The 27,389-nt window shown below is 48.1% G+C and overlaps 1 protein-coding gene across 1 annotated transcript; it reads right to left on the bottom strand.

Moving 5' to 3' along the window:
* Positions 1-11,809: 11,809 nt before the first annotated feature.
* Positions 11,810-14,708, bottom strand: LOC135809626 (collagen alpha-3(VI) chain-like). The gene is made up of 2 exons (XM_065323013.1): positions 14,233-14,708; positions 11,810-13,575 (listed from the first exon to the last, which is right to left on the bottom strand). Exons 1-2 carry the CDS (start codon positions 14,615-14,617, stop codon positions 12,500-12,502), a joined length of 1,461 nt encoding a protein of 486 aa, XP_065179085.1. The 5' UTR covers positions 14,618-14,708; the 3' UTR covers positions 11,810-12,499.
* Positions 14,709-27,389: the final 12,681 nt, after the last annotated feature.

The following is a 27,389-nucleotide window of genomic DNA, read 5'->3' as shown; positions in this document are numbered from 1 at the left end:
AGCACAATCAAATGCTGCTCCGTTTGGAATACGCAGAACTTCCGCGCTCTTTTCCTAATTTCCGGTGCCACAGTGACACGTAACTCGCTACTTTCCGCTTTCTCTAGCTCAATGATGGGACATCCCAATCCAACATCACGTGACTCCTAGCCCACAACAAAAACAAAGAGAGCTGAGAGAATGGAGTCATTACGCCAGTGATGAGCGCAATATGCACGATTCCTGGATCCTGAAGGCTAGGAGAGAGAGAAGCGATTGCGATTGTTCCTACCTAATACAATCTACTACGTTGTAGTAGTGGGCTTTTCACCATATATGTGAATGGTCATCTCAGCTTTGAGCAGCACACCCTTGGACAATGTTAACAGGACGAAGCATTGATCTCGTTTCAAGATGCGCTCCCACATGCACAGACGCTATGAAAGCAATTTGGCCAGATCCGAGCAATTCGTACAAGTGTGGAAGCTTCAATCATGACCCGCGTTTGAAACGATGTTGGGAGCAAATTGGGCGTCAGCTTGACTGAACTGAACCCGTTTAGCAACATCGCACAATACAGGATTGCAGTACCGTGAGCATAGAAGCAAACATACTCCTAATCCTAGATTAAACATCCGCACTAAATCCTATGAATCGTGTTGCATGTAGATCTACATGACATGCACGTCGTTGAGGTCGTCCGCTGGTCGTGGTCGGATCAGAAAACGAAATTGAGTTAATTAATATTCTCGGGATATCTCGTTTGATTATCTTACAAATCGGTGTTCGAGTGGGTGTGTTTGTGAGCATATGATCTGATGTCTCGCAAAGGAGGTTGCCACACGAAGCTAAATAATTTCGTTTCAATGTGTGTTTCGAATGATGTGTAGAGTACCACAAGGTGTGTGTGTGTGTGTGTGTGTGTGTATGTGTGTGTGTGTGTGTGTATGTGTGTGTGTGTGTGTGTGTGCCTGTTTGTGTGTGTGTGTGCGTGTGGGAGTGCTTTGGTGAGTGCTTGAGAGTTGAGGTGATACAGTATGCATTCAAGGTGCCATAGAGTCCACTGGAATTGGAGTGCAAAGTCATGCTAACATGCACAGCAGAACCAAATCCTTGAAACAGTACAGTAGGTATGGACGTGGCGTGAGCATGGACGTGCCCACTGCCCTAGCCCAGGCCATGGCCATGCGTCACCGGCCTTCACTGATAATAATTATTATAATGTTTTGTTGAGCTGTGAACAGGGTACACACAGGGTAACAGTGCTGGCCAGGTTGAAGCTTCCGTGAGGAGTAAGAGGAAAGATGCAGTCCCCGCCGTAGATTGAGAATCTCTGATCAGTAACGGTTATTGCCCGCAGCCAAACTGCAAAATGGTCGAGTCGGCTACCTCTATGACGTGACCTACTTGCAGCCATGTTACAACTTACTTATAACACACAGTGGCAATGCCGCATGATTTCATTGCACAGGTGTCTTTGGCTCGCTTCTCACATCGCCTCCATGGCAACTTTAGTAAGAGTGATCATACAACTTGCACATTGCCCTAAAGGCTGTGCTATCCGAGATGGAATGGGCAACAAAGCGTCATCGACCTGTACCTGAGTACAATCATGTAGAATCATGTAGAACTGAGACTTGTGAGAGGCGAGTAGAGTGTACAGACTTCGTGTGGAAGCTTCTATGTCTCTTTGTGGCTGCTTTCTGCATCTGAGTATGTAGCGTCTCTGACGTTCTCGCATCATGACATCATCATTTGTTTGCATGTACACGTCATATTTTCCTCATCATCACAAACACTGATTCACCATACTCTCGCACACATTGTAATACCTACTACACGTACTTCTCTACCATAATAATTACGTAATGTTTGGCTAGCATAGTTCCAATCCACATTACGACATCTTTTGATGTTACGCACTCCTCGCCTACAACGCTATTGTAGAAAAGTAGTCTTTACTCATCTCTTGTAAGTTCTGTTTGCATCCAAACACTTCTTCCAAACAGCACACGTCAGATATCTAACAAAACAACAAACTTCATTGCACAGTCTTCTATCACAATCTCTTTCCTATATAAACCTCCTTTCTCTTCACTTTCTTCATGACATTTAGTGTTCGCCAGTCTTGTAAAGATCTTGGAAACTAACACTCGTTGCACTGTATCTAGACTACTAAATTGGTGACCCCCGACGTGAGTAAAGTGCAATATGTCCAGCGACGATGGTTCTTCCGCTTCCGCCTCTGGAGCTTCAGCTGCCGCTAGCTCCTCCGCCCCGGCCCAAAACCAACCACTCGCCCGCAACGACCAACACGACGCACCGGACCGTCCGGTGTCTGCCATCACCTTCCGACTGCCGCAGTACTGGCCCGGCGATCCGCAGCGATCTTTACGGGACTGGCGAACACTAAATGTCATCCACAGCCGTTCACAGACCCACAGCCCGCGTCAACAGCGCCATTTGTCGTACATTGCTGAGTTCACGACAGATATTCGTCATGTCAAGGGTTCTCAGAATGCTGCCGCTGATGCACTGTCACGATGCCACCTACCCGATGAGCCCGTCTCTGCCATCACTGCCATTGACACAGCTTCCTTTGCCGCCGCTCAACAAGATGATCCAGACTTGCCCAGTCCTGGTAAGGATCCATCCACTTCGCTATGCTGGCAATCTATAGCTCTGCCCATGACTGATCACTCGCTCATCTGTGACACCTCTACTGCGTCTGCCCGCCCGTATGTACCTGCCAAGCTGCGCCGTGCTGTTTTCAATTCGCTTCACGGCCTCTCCCACCCTGGTACCCGCGCTACCAGGCACCTGATTACAGCTCGCTACGTCTGGCCCGCGATGAACAAGGATATTAGTGAGTGGTGTCGTTCCTGCCACGCTTGTCAGCAGTCTAAAGTTCAGCGCCACACCACATCTCCCGTGAGTGCATTCAAGCAACCTGATGCCCGTTTCTCCCATGTCCATGTCGACATCGTAGGCCCGCTTCCATCTTCTAGTGAGTCTCGCTACCTCTTGACGATGGTAGATCGCTTTACTCGCTGGCCCGAAGCAGTACCTATTCCCGACATTACAGCCGAAACCGTCGCTCGCCAGTTTGTTGCCACCTGGGTCGCCCGATTTGGTGTTCCCACTGTGCTCACAACCGACCGAGGTGCCCAATTTGAGTCATCCCTGTGGTCATCGCTCATGTCACTACTTGGCACATCTCGCATTCGCACAGCGGCTTACCACCCGGCTGCCAACGGCATGGTAGAGCGCTTTCACAGACAACTGAAAGCTGCACTCCGAGCTTCCGACAATCCACAGCGCTGGACGGAACATCTGCCACTAGTCCTGCTCGGCATTCGCTCCTCCCTGAAGGCTGACCTCAACTGCTCAGTTGCAGAAATGGTCTACGGTTGCCACCTCCGCCTGCCAAGTGATTTCTTCACTGACGAGCCTGAGCCATTTCCGGATCCGACGTCCTATGTCAGCCGCCTCAAACAAGCCATGTCCGAGCTCCGCCCTACACAACCCCGCAAGCCACCCACCCAGCATCCGTTCATTCCAGCTGACCTCTCGACATGCTCTCATGTCTTCATTCGCACAGATGCAACACGAACGCCCCTCCAACGTCCTTACACTGGTCCACACCGAGTCCTGGAACGTCATGATAAGTACTTCCGCCTCGACCTCAACGGCCGCTCCGACACAGTATCCATCGACCGACTCAAACCCGCATTCCATGACAACCAGTCTGTCGACCATTGCCATCCGACCAAGCCGACGCCATCGCTCGCATTCGACGTGCCTCCGCCACGCCAAACACGAGCTGGTCGTCAAGTCAGATTTCCCGCCTATTTCTGACACTCTCTCGCTTATCCCATTTGCTTGCTCTCACTTTATCGCGCTAGTTATCGCTCATTACTCATTCACTAGGAGGGGAGCTCTGTAGCGTCTCTGACGTTCTCGCATCATGACATCATCATTTGTTTGCATGTACACGTCATATTTTCCTCATCATCACAAACACTGATTCACCATACTCTCGCACACATTGTAATACCTACTACACGTACTTCTCTACCATAATAATTACGTAATGTTTGGCTAGCATAGTTCCAATCCACATTACGACATCTTTTGATGTTACGCACTCCTCGCCTACAACGCTATTGTAGAAAAGTAGTCTTTACTCATCTCTTGTAAGTTCTGTTTGCATCCAAACACTTCTTCCAAACAGCACACGTCAGATATCTAACAAAACAACAAACTTCATTGCACAGTCTTCTATCACAATCTCTTTCCTATATAAACCTCCTTTCTCTTCACTTTCTTCATGACATTTAGTGTTCGCCAGTCTTGTAAAGATCTTGGAAACTAACACTCGTTGCACTGTATCTAGACTACTAAAAGTACAATGTATCTAGACTACTAAACACGCACGTGTGTATGTGCGTGGTGTGGGCTGCACTAGGCCTTTGCGGATAATGCCGGCAGAAAAATTGGCAGAATTCGGTACTTTTTCTGGTAAGTTTCATGCATGTTTGGTATGTGGATAAAGAAATGGAGCAGAATTCGAGGAATTGCCCGCCATAAGGTTTGTATGGTTCTGCCAATTTCACTGCTTTTCAAGCAGAATCTGCCACCTTTTCGAGCATTATCCGCCAATTCCTAGGCTGCACGGATGACTACTGGTACCTACATGTACATGTTTTCGATTACATGTATGAGGATAACTATAAACTGAATACAATATACTTTGTTGTTCCTCATCCAGTCTTGTACTCACGTTGCCAGTTCTTTTCTCTTCGTCGTCTCTTGGTGCTCTGGGGATACATCGAGACCTCAGGTCGACCAAGCGAGCTCAGCCCCACAACCATGTCACTCTTCTATTCATTATCATTGTCATGAGGTGTTTCGAGTATGGAAGTTGGGAGCATGGCAGTTCGGAGTATGAAGTAAAAATAAAGAAAAGAAAATGTCGATTGTCTCTCCATATGGAAATTATGGAAACAAAGAGAGGATAGACGTACTTGCAAGTATGGTCAGTGAGAAAAGTGACCAGCTGATAGTCACTCCATATTTGCCCCTTTGCCAGGACCCGATCTGAAACAGTCTGAAAGACTAAGGTAAAGGCATGCACAACCGTGGTGTCACGTGGCGGACTGGATCAGTTGCGATGGGGTAGGTTGGATCATACAAGTACCTAGTAATATCCGTAGGACCATGCAGCTACAATGTAGCTTGATGACCTACGGGACAAATCCAAGTGATGGTAATTTAATTATTACACTACAAACAATCATGTGCTTTAGCAGCTAGCTGTCTGCAAAGGGAGTACATGTATTATGAGTATTACAATCTACAGGAACTGCATGCATGATGGCTGGAATTCACGGTTTGCTCCCTTTCCTAAATAGGGTATGAGGCTATGAGTATGACCTACATGTACATGTACATGTACACCATCCTGTGGATCGTTCCGTATCACACAGCACTGCACAACACCCTTCCTTCGCTTTGCCGTCTTTGGCCTGATGATAGGAACTACATGCACTTTTTGTATGTGATTTGAGACGTTGCGTGAGATCCATGGTCTTGTAGCAGTTGTCTTTCCCCCCCCCCCCCAACACACACACGCACACACACACGCACGCACACACTTAGCAGGGCGAGAAAACCACCACACGAACCGAGCACACACGTACATGTATCTGGAGTTTTATGGTTGGGGGTAACGTTACAGCCGAACATGTGTTTGTACGGCTTTTTAAAAATGTTCCACTCGCTGCATCCATCCCACAATGCCATGTGTTGTCATTTTGCACTGCCATGCGTACATGTACTTGTGCATATTGTCGCCTGATGATTGCGAGAGCATGAAACTTTAAATCAAGTCGCAGCAAACAAGCCTTGATTGTCCTTGTTGTTCTGTTCTGAACACGTTATGATGTACATGTATGCGTACATTTTTTGGCCCCCGCTCGTTCCTCAGTCCACCATTCCATTTGCATGATTTTGCTTATGAGAAGGCTAGCCAAGATTGCATGGCGATGCCGACGCAAAAAGATCATTAAATTTTACAGTACCCGTACTTGCCGTCTTATAAACAGGTGGACCTGCTGTACATGGTCATCCCTCGACTTGTGCGTTGTTTTTTATACACAATAGTAGTGTTCTCACCCTACATGGAAATCCTCGATGCGCAATTTAATATTCGGAGGCTGGAGGCAGTTCAATTTATGTGTATATTTGGCAAATGTGCACCGTTACAACCGGAAGAATCTAATGCCCAAAGGCGAAACTCATTCAGGGTAGGGAAATCGCCATGGAAACACAAGTGAAGCACAAGTTCATCGATCACGTGACTGGCGCAGTATGGGTGTCTTGCAACGCAGCTCGTGCCTGAAACCAGGGTGCCCTAGTTATCGGCTTGCAAAGAGCTCCAACCAACCAAGAGGTTGCTGAATCAAGGGACAATGTGGAGATTGTGGCTGACACTTGGTGATGGCTTCTACCAGGTTTTGCCTGGTAAAGATAGCATGATGTCACGATGATTTTTCAAACCTAGTTCAGGATGGAGCTTTGCCGTCGACCGCATAGCACACATCATGATTGTGTCAGCACATGCCCATCGTTCATGTGTGACACATGAAAGATAGGTACAGCCGATGATGTGCTCACGGCTTATCACGACTCCCGTCTCTTACTGTTACACACTAGCACAATACATGATTGTACAGGTGTCATCACGGACAAAGAAGAAGTGAAGATGCCAGTATTGGTCTACCATTCCGCAGAGGCCAAGCCAAGCACAGGCCAGCCAAAGAAAATCTGAATGCTCCCAGCACCTGAGCCACTCTCAGCTGCGACAAATTGAGAAGCCCTCAGATCATCCCATACGTGAAGGCGACATCAGTTGCTAGGTCCATGCCCCGCGGAAAGCATTCCAGGAGAGTTAATGTAGGGAGAACCACTTGTAAACTCTCCACTAGTTGTGCCCATACGAAGTCAGATAATGGCGTACCCAAGGTAGGAGTTCCAGGTGTTGCAGACTGCCTGCATGTTACAACCGCCCTAGTAGGCATTCAACGCCCTTCGCAATGTGCTGCCATTGAGCTCAAAGAGCTCTGGGCCCTGTCGACTGGGGCTGACTTTGTGTTACACCACTGACACTTCACTTTGTACGTACACACCGCAAATCTGAACTGACTCGGACTGGCACAGACTTGAAGTAGCCTCCTGCTGCGAGGATCTGCATTCCAACAACAGCGACTCGAACACTGGTCTTGCATGCCTTAAGTTATGTCAGCCGAAAAACAGCAAGCAGCCTGATAACAAAGCGACTTACACAACGTAGTTATTTTCATTGGAAATAATTTGACGGTTGTTGTTTCTTCAGCTAAAGGAGTTGAAATGGAAAGTTTTCCTTCTCTAAAATACATGTATCTCGCCACAGGTGTACAATTACATGACGAGTACTCTGGACTAGTAGTTGACATTAACTGTGACTTGCTTTGCCACTGAACCATGGGGTATACCCGTACATTGTAGTTCCCACAACAAGACGGACGAGTATCTACGACCATCCCCGGGTGTGCACAATCGATCGAGTGACTTCACACAATACGAATGAGCTGGGTGGATTTCTCGCCAGGTAGCGGCAAAGCAAGTTGCTGGTGTCGTAGTATACTTTATACAAGTGCCTTTATAAAGCCTTATTCTGTCACCCAAGTTATACCACCAAGGTTCCGCAATCGTAGTCATACCGGTAATTACAAATATGTTCCGTTCCTTTTCATTGAATAAGAAGCGGAATTCAATATGCACCTGGACCTTTCTTAGTGTTGATGAAATGATGGTGTATTGGCGAAGGATAAGAGCGCATTACTAGTAGTGTCGAGTGTGAGGTGTTCGTTCTCCTGCTGCGAATATGGGTGGGTAGGATTTCCGCCTAGTTTTATCCCTATCAACATGAATAGGTACCGGAGCAAGTGATCGCCGAGGCTAGTTGCCACTTTCCCCAGTCTGTCACTTCTCCAGTCACCACCGTCAGGTCAGGGACGGCCCCAGGATGAGAACAAAAATGAACCCCTGAGGTAGTCTCAGCGCAATGATCACCCTACTTATAGTTGCTGAATGGATTTGACAGCATGGCTTCGAGTATATTTAGAATCCCCTCCACATGTATCATCCTGTGAGTTAATGATAGCTCATCTTCGGTCTTGATGAATGCCTATTCAAGCCAAATATGCAGTTCTTACCATCTTGGTCCATAGAGCAGCTGAGTCCTTGCACAGCTTTCGCACCGCTGTGTTGATGCCCTTGGTTGCTATGATAAGCTACAAAACACAGTGCACTCTAACACTAACTGTACTGAGCTTTGCCCATGCTATGCTGACAGTGTACATTCGGCAGTTGTCTGCAGTGTTGCTGGAATGCCCCATCCTCGTTTGGCAGATCGCACTTACAAAAATAATGGAAGGACACTTGCTCCCGCGGATCTTTGCTGCTATTTCAGTAATTTGTGGGGCAACAAAAACAAACGTTGCGGTTGTTCTGGACGACGCTGTTGGTTTACTAAACTGTGATTACACGAGGTATGCTTTAAACACACCGGCACATACACAGTTATCGCCTAAATTGGAATGCATTTGACACGGAGAATACCCAAACATATAGCAAAGACGCATCAGCGAAACAATCTTCCACTTCAACTTGCACTTACCTGTCAAGTTATTTCGTGGACTCGCGCAATGACAATGATGTGCTAGATGCAATTGCCTGATTTGGCCTCACTTCTCGCCTGATTTCGTAACACCCACAGGGCCACTGCGTGTACAACTGTACATATGGGAAGACTGGAGATTATTGAGGTGCGTTAACGACGTTCTGCTTAGTGTCATTTCCTTCTTTAAGCGGAAACTCTACGCAGAAAGCCTCCGAGTATTAGTAATAACTGGTTGGAGGACAAATCGAAGAGCTGTGGTACCCCATCCAACGTTACAATACATGCAATTCTACAATGTAGTTATTCTGGTACGGAGTTGGGATTCCGCATCACCGCGACACAGGGCTCAGCGTGCATGCTCTACGCGTCCGACTTTTAACCGGATATAGTCGGTGAGTTCATGCCAGTATTTCAATGTCCATCGTAAAATTATGCGTACATCGTCATGCCACTGTAGTGTTAGTGAGGAAGAAGACTTTTTCTAAAGGAATGAACTCCTTGAGCCTCTTGTACGGGCAAAATAACACATTTTGTGAAGAATCAACACAATTACATAAAACGAATCATCAGATACAGTAATGATTATACAGAGTCTGTCACTCAGTAGGATCACTGCAGCTTCACTGGATGCGTGCCTCCGCCGCCACTAGCACTGCAGGGGACTCAGGCTCGGCAGGAGCAAACATGCTCCTTGAGCCACGCAGGCACATGGCACCACAACGCTCCAGGGCAAACCCAAGGCGACAGCGCAGCAAGGAGATAATCTGCGCGTATGGCTCTTTGCTCTTCTCAGCCAGGAGAGAGGCGATCCGCAAGAAAAGCGCACCAGAGGCAGAAAGCACAACGGGCACGAAGGAGGCATGCTCGACTTCGCGTACTCGCTCTTCGTACTTCCGGCGCTTTTCCTGTTCATGGCGTCTGTACTGTAGCTAGCAGCGAGGGAGGTAGCACGATTCGAAGACGAAAAAGGGTTGAACACCCGTACATCAATAAAGATGCGCTCGAATCGGCCACCCCACATCCCACTAGCCGCAACGTCCAGCCGAGCTTGCTCCTCCGTGACAGCTGTGCGATGGCGGAAGGCCTCTCCGGTGACGGGCTGAAGGTGGGGTTCCACCGTCACGTTATGAGCAACCTGCCTTAGAGCTCTGGCGGTGATGTCCCTCACCTCGTTATGTCGCAGCGTCGGGAAGCCACCAAACGGGCACCACAGGGCGTGACTCACATTCAGCAGCTTACTGCACACGCAGAGGCTTGGGAGCGGAGGAGGTGTCCAGCCGTACCGGAGGCACAGGCCATCCCGGAAGTCTCCCTTGGTGAGGGTGAAACCATGGCGGCTGAGGGGCGGCAGGTCAGCCAGCTTGATGCACCCTTTTCTGAGGCCAGGTCGAAAACAGGGGCCAGCTCCCGGTGATCCGAGCGAAGGGCGCCAGCCATAGACTTGGACGCGCTCCGCTTCTCGGCACGAACCGTCGCCTTGACCGTCCGGAGCTAAGTCAGAGAGTCGCCAGGAGACGACTCCTGCTCCAGCAGGCGAGACACGAGGCTAGCCGTGATCCTTCTGGACGAGGTGTACTGCTCAGCCAATGAACAGGGGTTTGCCATACCTAGTCCCCCAAGCCGCAAAGGCAGAGAGAGTAGGGAGCAAACAGTAACTGTTGTCCCATGTGGAGCTTGACCCGTGATGGCCGGGATGAGCCGATCGCTGATTGCGTGTTCCAGCGGTTCAAGCAGGGACGCCGGGATGGAGGAGGTCCGGCAGAAGAAGGACCACTTGTTTTGCAGGCCATCTGTGAATGCGGAGTAAGCGGCCTATGGTTGCGATGCAGCGATGGTCGTGAGCTGCGCAACTTCCTCACACCAGGTGGCGACCTTGGATTGGACAAATTGTTCTACAAACTCATCCGTACCCAAAGGTGCACCAAGGTGGCGGCATCCATCACACGTGACCTGCACATCGGTCCCTCGAACGTATCGACAGCAGCTGCGCACCTGGAGGGCTTGACCAGGATTAGTGACTTCTGGGCGTTGCAGTGGTAAACATACCCGGGACCGTGGCTGACAAGATTGTCCCACCATTGGCGAGGAAGAAGACATCGGCTGTGTGTGTGTGTGTGTGTGTGTGGTGTGTGTGGCGGGGGGGGGGGGCAGAGTTAGAGCATGCATACTTTCATTTACGCTCTTCATGATCACTGAAAGAGTCGTACAAACATAGTTTACTGTTTGTAATTCGTATTATTTTCTGATGTTCGCATCATTTCACGAGGCCAGACTTATATTTTATTATTATTATTATAAGCTTGTTCGCGTTGACATCACCAAGCAAGCTTTTAGTCTTCGCATAAGCCAAATGAACAAAAGAAATGAGGAACGAGCGAGGCCAATGAGGTGAACACACGCGTGCAACTGCAGAATAGGCAAAAGGAATATACATGACAGTCCTAAAAACACACGAAATGTCAACTATTTACTTCAAAAAATAAAACTGGAAACGGATGAATACAGGAATCATGACAGCTGACGGTACATAGTGGAAAAGCCACATAACACGAGTATACAAGTCATGATAGTACAATTCTACTTTTAAACTATGTACATTTGTACATGTACAATCATGTACATGCCCATCTGTTATGATGCTGCAAGAAAATCGATTCTCGGCTCTGTGGGAGTATGGGTAGTCAGACTGGCTGTTCTGCATCCGCAGGTACGTTTCCACCCTCCATGGGCTTCAAGGATTAGAGATCGAATATTGTTGATCACATTGGGACACCTCCAGCTGTTCCACTGTGAGCTCAGTGCCACACTGTGCTCTATAGTCCTAGGAATGTGCACGCATCCATTGAACAAAGTGTACAGAGAAACCTCAGTATTACGCACCTCCATGGGACAGAATGAATATTTGTACGTTATAGCCGATGTACAGTATATACGAAGCACAGTATATCCAAGGTCACATGACTGGTACATACTGTGATGCAGGGTTCTCAAAATAGCTCTTCACATTAAATTAATAATACTTTTACCCGCGTTTCAATGTACGCTTGTACAGCCAACTATGGCATCAGTGCAGCAACCACGGTTGTCACCAGCAATACCACTGAGTATGGAAGTACATGTACGATTTGGAGAGCAAAAATATGTGACGGTGTGAAAGAATCCAATATTTCGGATAGAGCCACTGGAAGAAGAACATACAGTGCAACGCTACTATGAGCATAGGAATGCAGTGCAAGTCTAATTTCTATGTGCTTGCTTCACGACTGAAATTATCGCTGTCAAAATGGACATAAACCTCATAAACATAGACCTCATAACTATGCAGGGTATATCAAAGAAAATGAGGATGAGCATAAGAATTACAATCGGCGCTGAGTGTGAGAGGAACACGGCAACAAAAGATGAATTTCTGGTCGCTATGTGTCATGACCTCATACCTGCAAAGATACCATTGCACAATCTGCAGGGCGTAACATATTACAGACAGAGGATAACAGCTACACCAGAGCGGGTGCACGGTTGTGTGGTAATGTGTGCGCTCGTTTATGTTGTGCATGTGTGTCTGTGTCCGTGGACCTGCTTGCTAGTGCAGAGAGGGGGGGGGGGGGAGAGATGGGATATATATTAGTAGTTGGTCCAAAGGAGGTGAAATGCCCGTATAATAGGATACCAAACACCAGCTGTTGAAATTGATGCTTGGCAAAACATGAAACTACATGAGAGTCATAATAATGGTTAAAGAGATCTTGGGATATCAAAGGCTCACGCGATGTGAGAAGGCCAAGATGTGGAGTGTTATTTGAAGATGGAGGGATTACCACAAAAATTCCGACCATCCTGGACTTCCTGGTTGACCGCATCTACTATGAAGGCAAACGAGGTGAAGTCGCTCACCAGCATAAGAGGTATAAGGCGCGTGTTGTAGTCACCTATGGTGGTTCTGACCCTGTGTAGCTCCTGCAAGTTGACGTTGTTGCCGACTCCGACGGGAAACACCTCCACTCTCTTGTCGAACTTGAGGTCCTGGGCAACCTGTCGGGGCGGCTCGCCTCTGTTACTTCTACCGTCCGTGATCAACAAGACTCTCCTCATCGTATTGTTGGACGCCGTCATGCCGGCTGATTCGGTGAAGATATTGTTGTAGCAGTACCGAAGGGCAGGACCAGTTGCAGTGAGGCCTCCAGTGTAGAACTGTTCCGCTGCTAAGACGGAGGCTTTAATGGCCTCCTTGTTAAGATGTCCCAGGCTTGAATGGTGGAAGTTGAAAACCTCATGCACTGCAGAGCCATACACGACCAATGCAAAGCGGTAGTTTGATGGTGCATTCTCCTGAGTGAAGTTGGTGCAGAGTGCTTCCAGGAGATCCCCTAGATTCTGTAACATGTCGTTGTAGGCCGATCGTCCTACACTGCCAGATGCATCGAGCACCAGCACGATTTCTCTCGTCACGTCTGGACCGGGAGTAGTGGGGCCACTGTGGAATGATTTCCATGTGACATCCGGTCGCCATGGCCGAAAATCTGAGGTGGGAGGGCAGCGACGGCTGGGTCTATATCCTCCTGGTGGGCCAGCCGGTCCTGACGGTCCTGCTTGTCCTGATGGTCCCGATGATCCGCTGGGTCCTCCCTTGGGTCCCGGCGATCCACGTCTAGGGGCACTACCTTTGGGGCCGGGTCGGCCGGGCGGAAGGTGTCGAGGATAGCATGGGTAAGTGGGCCGCCGGCCGGGAGGACCACTCTTACCAGACGGACCTGCCTGTCCTGGACCGGCACGACCACCTGGTCCCTGGACCTTCCTGGAGATCTCCTGACCTAGAGAACCGCCGAGTGCAAACTGCAATGAGTTGATTTGCTCTTGTACTGATGGTGGACCTGTAGTTTATACCAACACAATAGCACATCACAGTTAGGAAATTCTTTCTTCTAGTTTGCTTTAGCAACAGGAAGAGCACCGATCATCAACTCATTACAACAGAATGTGATGAAATGACATGATGATTACGCTTTTGTTGGCCTAAATACGTTTTTGTATAAAATCGGCTCTTTGCAGCTGCCAACACTCGATAGCATGAAAAACTGATAACACGTGGGTCAAACCTGAAACCGTATTGCTTCAAAAGCACTGGGCAGGCGGCATCAGAAGACCTCAAAGACAACCAATAGAGAGGTAAAGATGAACGTTATTTTCGACGTGAGCTGCAGGTCACTCGGGTTGTTTTTCGACGCGCGAGCCAAATAGCTGAAGGTTCGCGTCATGTCAGAAATAACGTTCATCTTAAGCTCTCTATTACCTGCTTGGTCACCTAGGTCAAGGAGCTTCCAGTGCGTGCATGTACACGTGACAACATATGTTACGTATGCATTTACTGCTTACAGGCATTGCGGTTAGCTTCGTTGAAATTTGCTCCATACAAAGGATTTCAATGTGAAAAGCATTTCAATAGAAGCATATGAGAAGATTGCTTGACCTGCATAGTTGTGGGGATACTAAGGTACTAGCAATTGAATAATTATGCTCCTAAAACTTACAGCGTAGCGATCTTTCCACCAGTAGCTCTTTGCAGTAGCTTTTGTCACCCCCGGAAAGAGTACGGCGTCTTTCCGCTTCGACTGCAGAGCCTGTTGGGCAGGATTTCTGGCCTGGCCGGGCAAAGCTGAGCTCCTGCCAGTCACCCCACTCACTATATGTACAGGGCGGCAGTGTTGTCGGGGCCTCTGTTGTAGGGGCCTCAGTTGTCGGGGCCTCTGTTGCCGGCTGGGAACAAAACTTGAGTATGGCTCGCAGAGCCGGTTGCTCACACAACTTGAGCAGCGAGGCAGGTACAGCTTGACTTTCTGGGATGAGCACTGCAAGCACCGCCATGACAAGCAACGAATGGCTGCACAGCTGCCGAAACTTCATCATCGTGACCATTTTCAGGGCCTTCGCCTGAGATCTGGCTCCAATGGACAGTGCTACCGCGACTTCTGAACTTGCGTAAACTGTCTTAGAAACTTCTGATCAACTTTGTTCTTCGGATCTCTGCACCGTTGACTTTTATACAGCTCACGCTGGCTGATAAAACCAGCAACCTCACTTTGATACCTGATGTACTGCAGTAGTGTGTAGTATATCTACATTGACAAGCAGCAAAATTCGCCAATGATGAACTCCCATCGAGCAATAACCCTTCACACGAATCTCTCAATGCCATTGAGTCAGCTGATCAGCAGGAACGACGCCTAGTTGATTGATGATACGGTTGGTGAATGAAAGATGTCTTGTTGCACAGGACTACTACTAGCGCCATTTGGAAATCTGCATGTTTGACCTTGCCACGCCATTCCTGGTACGTTACGAAACATCTCCCATGGGGCGCCGCCAGGCCGACATGCGATCAAAAGGCATTGCTGGAAAGCAATACATTGCTCGTATCGATTTGGATGCAAACACACAATAACTAACGGAGCCATGGTCCATGAAAACCTTGATCTAACCATCGAGGCCGATATCTTGACAGGGACACAGGACCTTTTCGATTGTTGTGGGTGTGTAGGTCTACAACTCGGTGACTTTTTGTTTTTTCTAAACTTCGAGTCCGATCCAGTACGCGCGGTACATCTGTTCATTGATTTTGCTAATGCTTCTTTTCGTCTTTTGTCGTTTTGAGTCATTCACACCCGCTCGCCCACACGCGTACATGATGTAGATCTACACGCCTTGCACGCAAGTGTCGACAATGGATAACTGCGAGAACAACGGAAATTCTGCACCTGACACAATCTTGCGAGAATCTGTCGTCGACTTGAAGCACGACTGACGAGAAGTCCGTTTGGCAATGTTGAATACGGCCAGTGCATGAACCGCAGCTTGACACTGACATGTTGAACACCTTGAATGAAGGGTCACAAAGAGATCAATAGCATGACACCTGAACTACAGAGATGTCGACTGTCAACACTAATTGCTTCAGGTCTTTGATACGATCGAGCAAGGGAAAGGGAGAGAGAGAGAGTGTGTGTGTGTGTGTGTGTGTGTGTGTTTGTGTGTGTGTGTGTGTGTGTGTGTGTGTGTGTGTGTGTGTGTGTGTGTGTGTGTGTGTGTGTGTGTGTGTGTTACTGAGAACTGTGAAAATTACTGATGGAAGTTCTTGTGACAAAGGTCATTGCGACTACTAGTACAGGGTATATCATAAGCATCGGTTGTGCATGACTTGTCAACGCTTCACTACAATGGGATTCATGGAGAATGATGATCTTGGATATGTTCGTTACGTGTCACGTCATCACCAACCGGTCATAACAGGTGTGAGTGAAGGATGTCATCAGACTCATCACTCCAGTAGTAGTGGCAGTAGCTAACTGATACTGGATTGTGGTATCAGAACAGTACGAGATGTATACTACTAACGAACACTGTAACTCTTTACAATCTACATCTACATGTACATGTACATGATTGTAGAACTTCTGCACCCCTTTAGAAAGTAACAGCACAAAATGATTCGTCACACCATGTTTTCGTAGTAAGAGGTTCTTCATTTGACCAGGCGAACAAAAAGATGTAAATCGTTGTTTTAACTCGGATACTGAGGGTGCGTTTGGTTGGTACGATCTAGAACAGGATCGAAAAGCTGGTGCACATGGAGCAGCCTCATGCCAACCAAACGGTACTCCAAAAACAGAGCATATTCTTGTGAAAAAATGCCAAACTTGGTGCAATCTTCAAATTTGTATGGGTCACCATGGTCACTGTTTGATTGATTGATTTTTATTTCACGGATCCTCCAGAGGCAAATAGATGCCTATCGAAGGGAGTCTCCTAAGTAAGTATGGAAAATGAGAAAGTATGTTCGTAAGGGAGAAGAGGTAGAAGATACATTAGAATATAGAGTACAGAAGAAGTAAATTCAGTACTTCGGGTAGTACATTGCATGCTAGTCATAATGAGAATTAGAAAAGCAGCATTGCGGACTACTATAACTGACATATACACAAACTATTGAAACTATCATAGATGTGGTTAGCCTAGACACAAAAGTCAGGAATACCTTTCAAAGAAAACATAGATAGCGAATGATACCGACGAACAGCAATACTAAATTTCGCTGTTGTAGAGAGTGAACGAATATCTTCAGGAAGTTTATTCCAGGCAACACTAAAAAAAAAAGGGTTGATTTACGAAAGAAGGTGCCAGCTTTAGGAAGAATTATGGATGAAGGGTGACGACTGCTTTGGGAAGAGGGTAGCTGGAAGTGAGACAACAAGGAGGGGTATTGGGAGAATACATGGTGGAAATAGACTGTGTACGGTACGACGAGTCTAATATCCCCAAAGCGTATGCACGTGATCATTTGGGACCAAAATCGATGTTCCGGCCAGGTTTCACTGTGAAAAAGTGAAACTGCTCGGTCTGCTCCGGCCTCGAGGCCGGAGCAAGCAGAACATGTTCTGGCCGACCCAGAACAGGTGCAGTCCCAACCAAACGCGCTGTTCTGGTGAATCCTGTTCTAGTTCGTACCAACCAAACGCGCCCTGAGCCAGTAATAAATGTTTTTTTTAAAGAGAAGAAACACATGAGAACGAGTTATGCAGCAACTACCCACAATTGCCCCCCCCCCCCCCACAATTGTATTCTGTTTGCCCGTAAAGGAGGCCTTTTTTACCATTGACCTGTTGACTGAGTCAGTGAATACATGTACATCAATGTGACAAGAAAATTAATTCTGGTAGCAACTACCCACGACTGTAACATCTTGATTATCTTGTTACAGTGGTGGATAGTTGCTGCATAACTCGTTCTCATGTGTTTTCTGCTCTTTTTTAAATCGTTGTTGCCATCTTTTAAATACATGTACAGTAGGTATCGGTTATAGCGTGGGTGTTTGAAAAACGACTTTCTTTTCTTATTTCCGATATTTCTTACACACGATAAATATATTGTGGCGTGTCATTATGCATGTGCGCATAGCCAGGAAGATCATCATACATGCAACGACTGTGTATGCGGTTGTTAGCCCTTTCCCAAAGGTGCTCTTTTAATTTGCACTTAGTGCTTTTCGCGTCCCTCAAAATATGCTGAAAAAGTGCTCCTTTTTCAGTGAAAACAGGCAAAAAGTGCTCTTTTTTCAGTGAAGCATAGTCATGATACAATGTACATGTTCAGATACATGTACATGTACATGTATATATGAACCCAAGCTGAGAAATGAATACGCACTCTTCCATTTATGAGTCCATGAAAGGCAAAACAGGTAAAGTTCAAAAAACCCACTTTTTACAGCATTGTGTACACCGGGTACAAGCCTCACCAACTACTTGTTGCCCCCAAAAAAGCGGCGTACCAAGGCCCATCAAGAACTCGGAAACTGTGATCGCATGCATGAGCAAACAGATTTTAGCACTTTTTCAGCTAAAAAAGCTCAAAAGGGGCGATATTCGCCAAAAAACGCAATAAAGGGCGGGAGAAACGGGCTTTGCCAAAAAGGGCCAAAAAGGGCGAAAAAAGGGCGAGCACCTTTGGGAAAGGGCTAGAGGTTGCTCATACATGTACTTCCGAAGTAGTCCCATACTGGGCCATAGGTTCACCATGTGGCTGAGCAACATGAGTTACATGACCACAACAGATGCACTTGCAGCATTATGATGCAATTCGAGTCGGTTCAGAACTGTATCGGGCAGATGTTATTACTACAGGCGATACACTTTTTACTAATCTGGCATGTTTTGCTACACAAAGTCCATTCTTAGGACCGATATATTCTATTACACGATAACATTGCTTGTAAGAACAAATATACACATGAAACCCATGTTATGATTATGAAAATAGGAGAGTTCATTCTTGTAGGCAGTATATTCTTTTACACGACCACACTATAACCGATACGCACTGTACATGTAAATGATTCAGCATTACTAGAACATGTATGGCTAATCGACTGTGGTTAAATGGACAACAGCAGCTGATGGCATACCAGTCGACAAAGGCATCTGCCTTTCTAACAGCTAGATCAACATCCATAGTAACAATACAGAATATTTTCTTGCTTTGTAACAATGAATATTAAATTATTCCACTGTCACAAAGTAATAAATGAAGGTAAAGGTCACTGCCCAACCATCGTGCTCACAGTAGGCATGGGCGGGTAATGCTAGCATTATGGTCCCTTTTTCCAGGTGGCATAATGCTGGCATTACAACACTATTTCGCATGCAAAATTGGCATTACAAGCATAATTGCCGGTCGACAACTGTGTCATGCATGAAGCTGGCTGGCGGCAGTTCCGAGATTCGTGCATCTGAACCCCGTCCGGCTTCGTCCCGAGGCTTGACGTTGCGAATTAACCTTCTCAGTGGATTGTTTCAGACAACATGCTCACTGCTGTTGAAGTTTTGTTCTTCTACGCTTTGGCCTTGATCCAAGACGGCCTCCTTAAATCGACTTTTCCAACTTCCAAACTGGCATAATGGAGTAGTGTGAGCATTATAAGTGGCATTATATCCTCATATTATGAGCATTGCCATTAGCATTATCGCAGCAAATAACTAGCATTACCCGCCCATGCCTAGCTCAAAGTAGGCTTTTCATATCTGCACAGAAAGCATACAGAAACTATCTTGAATGGAGTTGGTATTGTGTGCAGATTGTCAAGGTTCCTGTTCTATATATTTAATTTTTTTGCTTGTTTTTGTTTTGCTTTTTCGGTAGTTGTTGTGTTAGGCCAGTTATCATGTTCTGTGATTGCCCCTATAAGAGGCTTATTCCAATACCCAAGGTCAAAAGACTGCGACCTACTGTGTGATGCAGGGTTGTCAAAATTGCTCTTCATATTCCATAGTATTGTTGAGTTCGAAACAGGACGACTGACAACGGGAACAAGTTAGTGGGAACGACATTTATTATAGACGACGAGACAAGAGACCAAGACGAACGAAACGACTACATGGTGATTATTGACGAGTGAGAAAAGAGAGAGAGAGAGATCAAGTCTAAACGGCAAGATAAAGGGCCTGGGTAGCTATGGCAAATATGGGCGCGCAAGTAGCTACCCAGGCCAACGGAGCAAAAGGAGACAAAAGGTGCGTACGCAAGTGCATGCAGGCCAGCTAGAAAAGGTACGGGAGGAGGTACCTAACATACCACCCCTCCATGAAAAAAAATCCCGCGTCCTCGCGGAGAGAAAAAAAAGAGAGAAAAAGATTTAAAAAAATGAACTGGAGGAGAAAACACACACACACACACACATACTGCACGCGCGCATGGATCTCACGAAAGTGTGTACTAAAAATGCACTCGTACACATCATTCCTGTACTACTTATTGTGTGTAATAACTATTGGAGTTTGACGAGGAACGTGAATTACTAGTATTTTGCACGGCTAATACAGCCTAGTTACACTTTTGCTAAACATCCAAAAATTAGAGCGTGGCTCACCATGATCGGACCCCTAACTTGGTTATGTTTTACGAACACACGCGCGCGCACACACTGCAAAAAAATTCACGAAAATAAATTTGACGAAGAAGCATACAAAAAAAGAAAGAGAGCAAAAAGGTAGCTGACCTGCATGGCTTGAACGAGAATAGACGAGGTAAGGTTGGCGTAGGAGAGACGAGGTTGATAGAGACGAGACGAGGTTGGCGTAGGAGAGACGAGACTGACATGGACGAGACGAGGTTGACATAGACGAGACGAATGGTGGTTGAGGACGGCTGGGCATGGGATGATCTCAGGGTCGTGGGTCGATCAATAATCGGGCGCCAATGTTGACTTCGAAACAGGACGACTGACAACGGGAACAAGTTAGTGGGAACGACATTTATTATAGACGACGAGACAAGAGACCAAGACGAACGAAACGACTACATGGTGATTATTGACGAGTGAGAAAAGAGAGAGAGAGAGAGATCAAGTCTAAACGGCAAGATAAAGGGCCTGGGTAGCTATGGCAAATATGGGCGCGCAAGTAGCTACCCAGGCCAACGGAGCAAAAGGAGACAAAAGGTGCGTACGCAAGTGCATGCAGGCCAGCTAGAAAAGGTACGGGAGGAGGTACCTAACAGTATGTCATAGCCAATCATGGCAATGTACTTTTTACCGAAGTTTCAATGTACGCTTGTACAGCCAACTATGGCATCAGTGCAGCAACTACGATTGTCACCAGCAATACCACTGAGTATGGAAGTACATTTTTTTGGAAATTAGAGGCCACATGCCATGTACTGCTCTTTTCTCTCCGAAACTGAACAATTGCAAGCCAGATATGAAAGAAAGAAAAAATCGTCAGTCAGTCACTTTGAAATTCTCCGTTAAGTCCAAATTTGAAATTGCAATATGGAAGTACATGTACGATTTAGAGAGCAAAACATATGTGACAGTGTGAAAGAACCCAATATTTCGGATAGAGCCACTGGAAGAAGAACATACAGTGCAACGCTGCTATCAGCATAGGAATGCAGTGCAAGTCAAATTTCGATGTGTTTGCTGCACGACTGAAATTATCGCTGTCAAAATGGACATAAACCTCATAACTGTTAGGTTCGGTAGACAAGAGACAAGTAGTTTATTGGTTAGAATATACGAAGTAGAAAAACTGACAAGATTCAATCTGTAAACGACAGAGAAGACCTTCAAAGATATGCGTGCGTGCAACCACAGTAGAGCTAAAGTTGTACGGCATTACGTCATAACATAACACGCCCCTTCGAAGATAAAATTCCATGGGTGTCAACCGGACACAAAATAACAAACACAGTACAGGTCAGACCTCGCTATAACGTAATCTCTGGGGGATGGGAGAAATTATGTTATAGCGAGGTTTATGTTATAGTGAGTTGGGCACACCAATTATGTATGTCAAAATGACACTCTTCACTTACCGATTACAACTGTACTGTTTTACATACAAGTATGATGATGACTAGCAAAGATGTGTACATGTGTACAGGCTTGTCAGCAAAGGGGCGACAAGAGCGTGTACTTGTACATGTGAGTCGTGATGTGACAAGATTAGAGCCTAAAAAAGTAATGGGAGTAGTAAAATACCGGTATTTTACTACTCCTGCTTCCGAGGTGGACGGCTCAGTCTCGAATTCGTCGCGAGAAGGCATGCATGCCGTGTACATAGTCATTTTTATACGAGTTTTTACGTTATGCTGAGGTCTCCGTGCGCGGGACCCAGCAAACAGTGCGTGATAGCGAACATTACGCTATAGCGGATTATGTTATAGCGAGGAAATTTTGTACAGAAGTGATGCGGTTTCGGCAGGGACATTCACATTTGTACGTTATGGTGAGGTTTATGTTATAGCGGGGGTCGTTATAGCGAGGTCTGACCTGTAACATAATTATTATACTCTCACGCCCCTTCTGAGATAAAACCTGGTTTTGTCTCAACAAAATTAAATAAATAAATAAAGTCATAACAGACGAGATGAAATGACATAGGCATGACAAGATGAGACCAAATGCTACAGACAAACATTGTCACACATATGACTGTCCAGACGTAGATGTAATGGTGAGACGGTCAGGCGTCTTGGCAACTCTTGCGAATACGAGTGCTACGACGAACAAGCTGGGTAGCGGCGTCAGTAGGTACACGTACTGATGAAGTTGGGGAAGGGGTATGACTAGCGGAGTCAACACATGGGGGAACGTACGGACGAAGAAAGCGGCGGTTACGCCAGAGGACACGGCCACTAGGCATCTTGACGAAGTAGTAGCGCCGACTGCCAATTGCTACAATGACGCCACGCATGGACCAGAGCTTGGTCTAGTGGTGCTGAACATCAACATGGGTGCCAATCCGTAGAGAATGGAGAGAGCTTGCCGATTTGTCATAATGTGTTTTCGGATCTACAGAGTCCACAGCTTCAGCAGACGCAATCCAGTGTCGATCAAAGCTGGCACGGGGGGGGGGGGGGGGGGGCGAACACAAACGACTGGAGGGACTGACCGAACAACACTTGGGCGGGGCTGCTGCCATTAGGGCGGGGAGTATTGCGCCACTCCAACAGGCCGCGTTGGAAGGAGTCTACATCCAGATCTCCATTCCGGGTCGTCTTCTCAATGAGCAGTTTCACTGCTTTCACTGCTGATTCCGCGTGGCCATTGGATTGAGGGTAGTGTGGGGTGGAAAAGCACTGTTCTACACCCCAACGCTCACAGAACTCACGTACACGGGAAGCGGCAAACTGCGGGCCTCCATCAGTGAATATCTTGCGCGTTTTTTTTTTTTTTTTTTTTTTACTATTGAACACTCACTGCATGATGAACTAAAATGAGGAGAAGAACTCGACACAATGGTACATATCCAGCAGGACGGAGTGGGTGGGACCTGTGAAGCTCAGCCCACCAAGGGTCTCGGCATCACAGCTGCACATGTGCACCAAAGGAAACAAAATGGGGAGTGGAAGGGCGGGGAGGGGAGCAGGAGAGCAAGAACTCTAAGGGTAGGAAAGAGAGGAGGGGGGGGGGGGGGGTAGGAAACCAGGAAACTTGTTATTCCAAGATATGAGTGCAAACAAGTACGCAAACAAGTACAAATATAGCAGTATCAAGATCATGATGCTGAGGCGAAAGTAGAGGCTGATTGCCGTGCAGATTTGACGAAAGATTAGAGTTAGAATGGAGGAGAGTTAGAGAGAGATAAAGACAGATGGATTGGGAGTGCTCCGAGAACATGAACAGGGTCGTACTGGCAGTAGCCTAGGGGGCGATGTCCGTGGCCAATGACCAACCCGACCGTTTCAGGTAGCGGTAGGTCTGAACCTTGAACTGCTGCATCCCTTTGGCAGACGGTGCATCGCGGAGGAGAGTGGCTGGCAGTTCATTCCAGGCTTCGATGAGGCACTCCGGGAAAGAGCGCAGCGCAACATTGCACGATCTGGCAGGTAGGGCTGTCTGGAGTTGAAGCTCGTGCGTAAGGTTGGCTGCCGAGCGGCGACGTGTGGCAGGCGCGATGGCGGGTGCGATAGCTCTGGCTGGGCGTGTCGCAGCTCCCATCCATACAAGTGGACAGTATTCCATTAGAGGCCGAATAAACCCCCGGTATGCTGTGGCCCGGCCCGGTGGGTCCAGGACATGGCACGCCTTCCGGAAGAAACCAATTCGCTGTGTGGCACGCACTGCAGTTCCTCGAAGATGCTCCGAGTATGTAAGATGGGCATCAAACGTCACTCCAAGGAGCTTCAGCTGCGAGCATTCCGGGACCGCTGTGCCGTTGAACCTGATGGGTGGTGTCTCCCAGGGTCTGCGGTGGCGGGACACAGTCATGGCCTGTGATTTCGTTGGCTCAAAAGTGACGCACCACTGAGCACCCCATTCAGCAAGTGCATCCACACCAGCTTGGAGGTTGCTGTACACTTCTGTCACAGCATGTGGCGTTGGGATGTGGGCATAAAGCGTGGTGTCATCTGCGTAAACAGCCGGAGAGATCCCTTCCGGTAGGACGTCGCAGGCGTCATTCACGTACAGCAAAAACAGTGTGGGCCCAAGGATGCTCCCTTGTGGGACCCCAGCATCAATCTTGTATGGTTCTGAAGATGCTCCGCCGACTACTGCCTGCAACTTCCTGTCATACAGGTAGTCAGACAGCCAGTTGAGGAGGGGACCAGTGATGCCATATGACGCAGCCTTGTGGAGCACGCCTCGGTGTGAAACTTTGTCGAATGCTCCTGCTATGTCGACAGCCAGCACGCGGACTGCGCCACCACGGTTGACTTCGGAGACCCAGGAGTGGTTGGGAGACGTGAGAAGGTCAGATGTGCTGAGCCCCTGCCGGAATCCGTACTGGTGGATGGACAGAGCCTTTTCATGCTCAAGATGATTGATTATGGCAGTGTTGACAATCTTTTCCATGACTTTGGAGACAACAGATAACAAGGACACAGGTCGGTAGTTCTTAACAGCAGAATGAGATTGCTTCTTGTGTATCGGGACCATACGGGCTACTTTCCAGAAAGAGGGCTGGACATGACACCAAAAACAGAGTGAGAACAGCTTGGCAAGTGGTGCAGCCAAAACTTTTGAGCACTGCTTCAGAACTCTGGCAGGGATGCCATCGGGTCCGGTAGCCTTGGTTGGATCCAGCTGGCGGAGCTGGCGCTGGACTGTCGCTTCCCGAAATCAGACAGTTGTCAGGGCAGATGTACACCTAGGAGGAAGGTCAGGAAGGTCGGAGTGCTGTAGATCTTGATCACCTAGACTGCATTTGCTCGCAAAGAATTCTCCAAAGCAAGTAGCCTTTTCCTGGTTGGTGACATATTCTCTGCCCTGGGCATTGCGTAGGACAGGGATAGACGAGCTGCGGCCAGAGCCTGCAGCTTGCTTCAGGAGTGACCACCATTGCTTGTTTCGCAGTGATCCATGTTTGAGCCGATCTCGGATGCGGGCAGATTCTGCCTGCTTTGCGAGACGAAGGCAATTGGCAGAGGCTCGGACTTTGGCATTGTAGTCAATGAGTTGCTGGTAGCAGGTGGGGTGTCTCCTGAGACGGTTCCATGCATTCTTCTTTGCCTGGGTAGCGGCTGAGCATTCCGGCGTCCACCAGGATGGATCTGTTGGTTTCGTCGAAAGTTCTTTGTGTGGAATGAAGCGATTCATGCCTTCCATGACAACAGCGGTTACTACGGTACGCCAACATCTGCGAACCAACGGCGGAAGTGACAAATGATGTCATGGGAGGTAGCGGTACGGCCAATTCGAGCTACACACGGCCAGCCGGACAGACGGTCAGAATATACCAGGAACTGCCAGCCTTGACAGGAGAAGAGATCTGCGCTGGCATACTCGAATGGAAATGTCGGCTGTGGCTCGCGCATCAATGGCTCCTTCTGCTGCGAACGTTGGAGCTCACGACAGACAGGGCAGGCACAGATCAGGGCTGTGATGTCATCACTCATCCTCGGCCAGTAAACCACTTGACGCGCACGACGCTTGGTACGTTCCAGGCCCTGGTGAGACGAATGCAGGTCAGTCAGTACACGGCGTTGTAGAGACTTGGGCACAACAAGACGAGAGCCACGGAGGACGGTGCCGTTATCCAGGGTGAGGTGCTCACGGCCATTCCAATACGGAGCGAGAGCAGGTGGCATGTGACGTCTGGCAGAAGGGAAGCCGTCACAAATATAGGAGACTAACTGCACGTAATCAACGTCAGACTGAGCGGCATCGCGGAGCTCGTGGAACGGGAGACCAAATAGCGCTGATCCGGAGTCATCCTGCTGAAGGCATGCACGGATGGCTTGTCCAGATAGCGAGTCAGCTTCTCCCAGGAGATCATCGGCAACCGGGTTCTGCACTGGAGCACGCGACAAGGCGTCAGCAAAGGCATGCTCAGAGCCCTTGCGCCACGAGACGTCGAATTGATAGAGTTGTACCTTGGTCATCAGACGTTGGAGCCGAGGATTCTCAACCTGGTCCAGTGTGTAGGTGTTCAATATTGGAACAAGGGACTGATGGTCAACATCTACATGAAACGACATGCCAGCAAGATAGGTGTGGCATTTTCGGATGGCCCAGGTGACACCCAACATCTCCAGTTTGATCATTGCGTACCGGGATTCGGTGTCGGTGATGAATCTGCTGCCGCACTGAATGAGGCGCCACGAATTATTCTGGTACTGCCAGAGGCCAAATCCAAGACCCTTGGTCCTAGCGGCGTCACACTCGAGATGTGTCTGTGCTGACGGGTCGAAGAAGGCCAATAACGGTGGGTCAACAAGTGCTTGCTTCACAGCGTCCATAGCGACTGTGTGCTTGGGTAGCCAGAGAAACTCATTCTTGGCTTTCAGCAGACCGCGGGGAGGCGCTGCGTGTTCGGCGATGGTTGAATTGAAATCCCTGCACTGGTTGACGAGACCCATGAATGATCGCAAGTCAGTGCAATTGGCAGGGATCTCAAAGTCGGTGATAGCGCGGGTCTTTTCCTGGTCTGTCTTCCAGCCGGACTTGTTTATCACGTAGCCGCAGAAATTGATCTCGGCCTCGGCGAAAGCAAACTTCTTGGCTGACAGGGTGATACCATACCGACGAGCGCATTGAAGAACTTCACGAGTTCGTTCCAGGTGCTGCTCAAAGGAATCAGTGAAGACCAGGCAGTCATCCACAACCTTGGAGAATTGCTCAATACCAGCGAATGCTGCATCGGTCCGCTGATTGAATTCGTCGCCAGCAGAAATCAGACCTTGTGGGTTCCGCAGGTACTGATATCTGCCCCACTGTGTGATGAATGTGGTCAAGCTTCTGGACTCCTCGTCCAAGGGGACCTGCCAGTAGCCGTGGCGAGCATCCAGCTTGGTAAAATACTGGGCGTTACCAAGGTAAGAAACGACATCGCGAGGTGCACGCATGGGATGCGCGGGCCGGGCGACTGGCTTGTTAAGGTTAGTGAAATCCACCGTCATCCGGACTTCTGCAGTGCCTTTCTTTTTGGCTATGACGATGGGGTGACACCACTCCGTTGGCTCTGAGACCGGTGCGATGATGCCATCTGCGACCATCTTGTCCAGCTGGAGTTTCACCTGGTCACCATAGGCGTAAGGTAACCAACGGGCATTGTTCAACTTGAACGGCTGGGTGTCAGGCGCGAGTTGGATGTGCATCGGCTGACCGTCCATGGGTCGGAGCGTGTCCTCTGCAAATACGTCAGCGAACTCGTCGCTGGCGGATACGTACATGCTGGTCTGGTGTAGGGTTGCT

The sequence above is a fragment of the Sycon ciliatum genome, chromosome 2 (assembly GCF_964019385.1).
Source record: "Sycon ciliatum chromosome 2, ocSycCili1.1, whole genome shotgun sequence".
Taxonomy (NCBI): domain Eukaryota; kingdom Metazoa; phylum Porifera; class Calcarea; order Leucosolenida; family Sycettidae; genus Sycon; species Sycon ciliatum.
The sequence above is the reverse complement of the archived record's forward strand: the minus strand, read 5'-3'. Positions and strand labels throughout refer to the sequence as shown.

Bases quoted from the DNA above. Each gene is read 5' to 3' on its own strand.
- LOC135809626 (XM_065323013.1), bottom strand. From the start codon at position 14,617: ATGGTCACGATGATGAAGTTTCGGCAGCTGTGCAGCCATTCGTTGCTT. The intron at 13,576-14,232 runs GTAAGTTTTAGG...TATAAACTACAG, and splicing joins GGTGGAAAGATCGCTACGCT to GTCCACCATCAGTACAAGAG.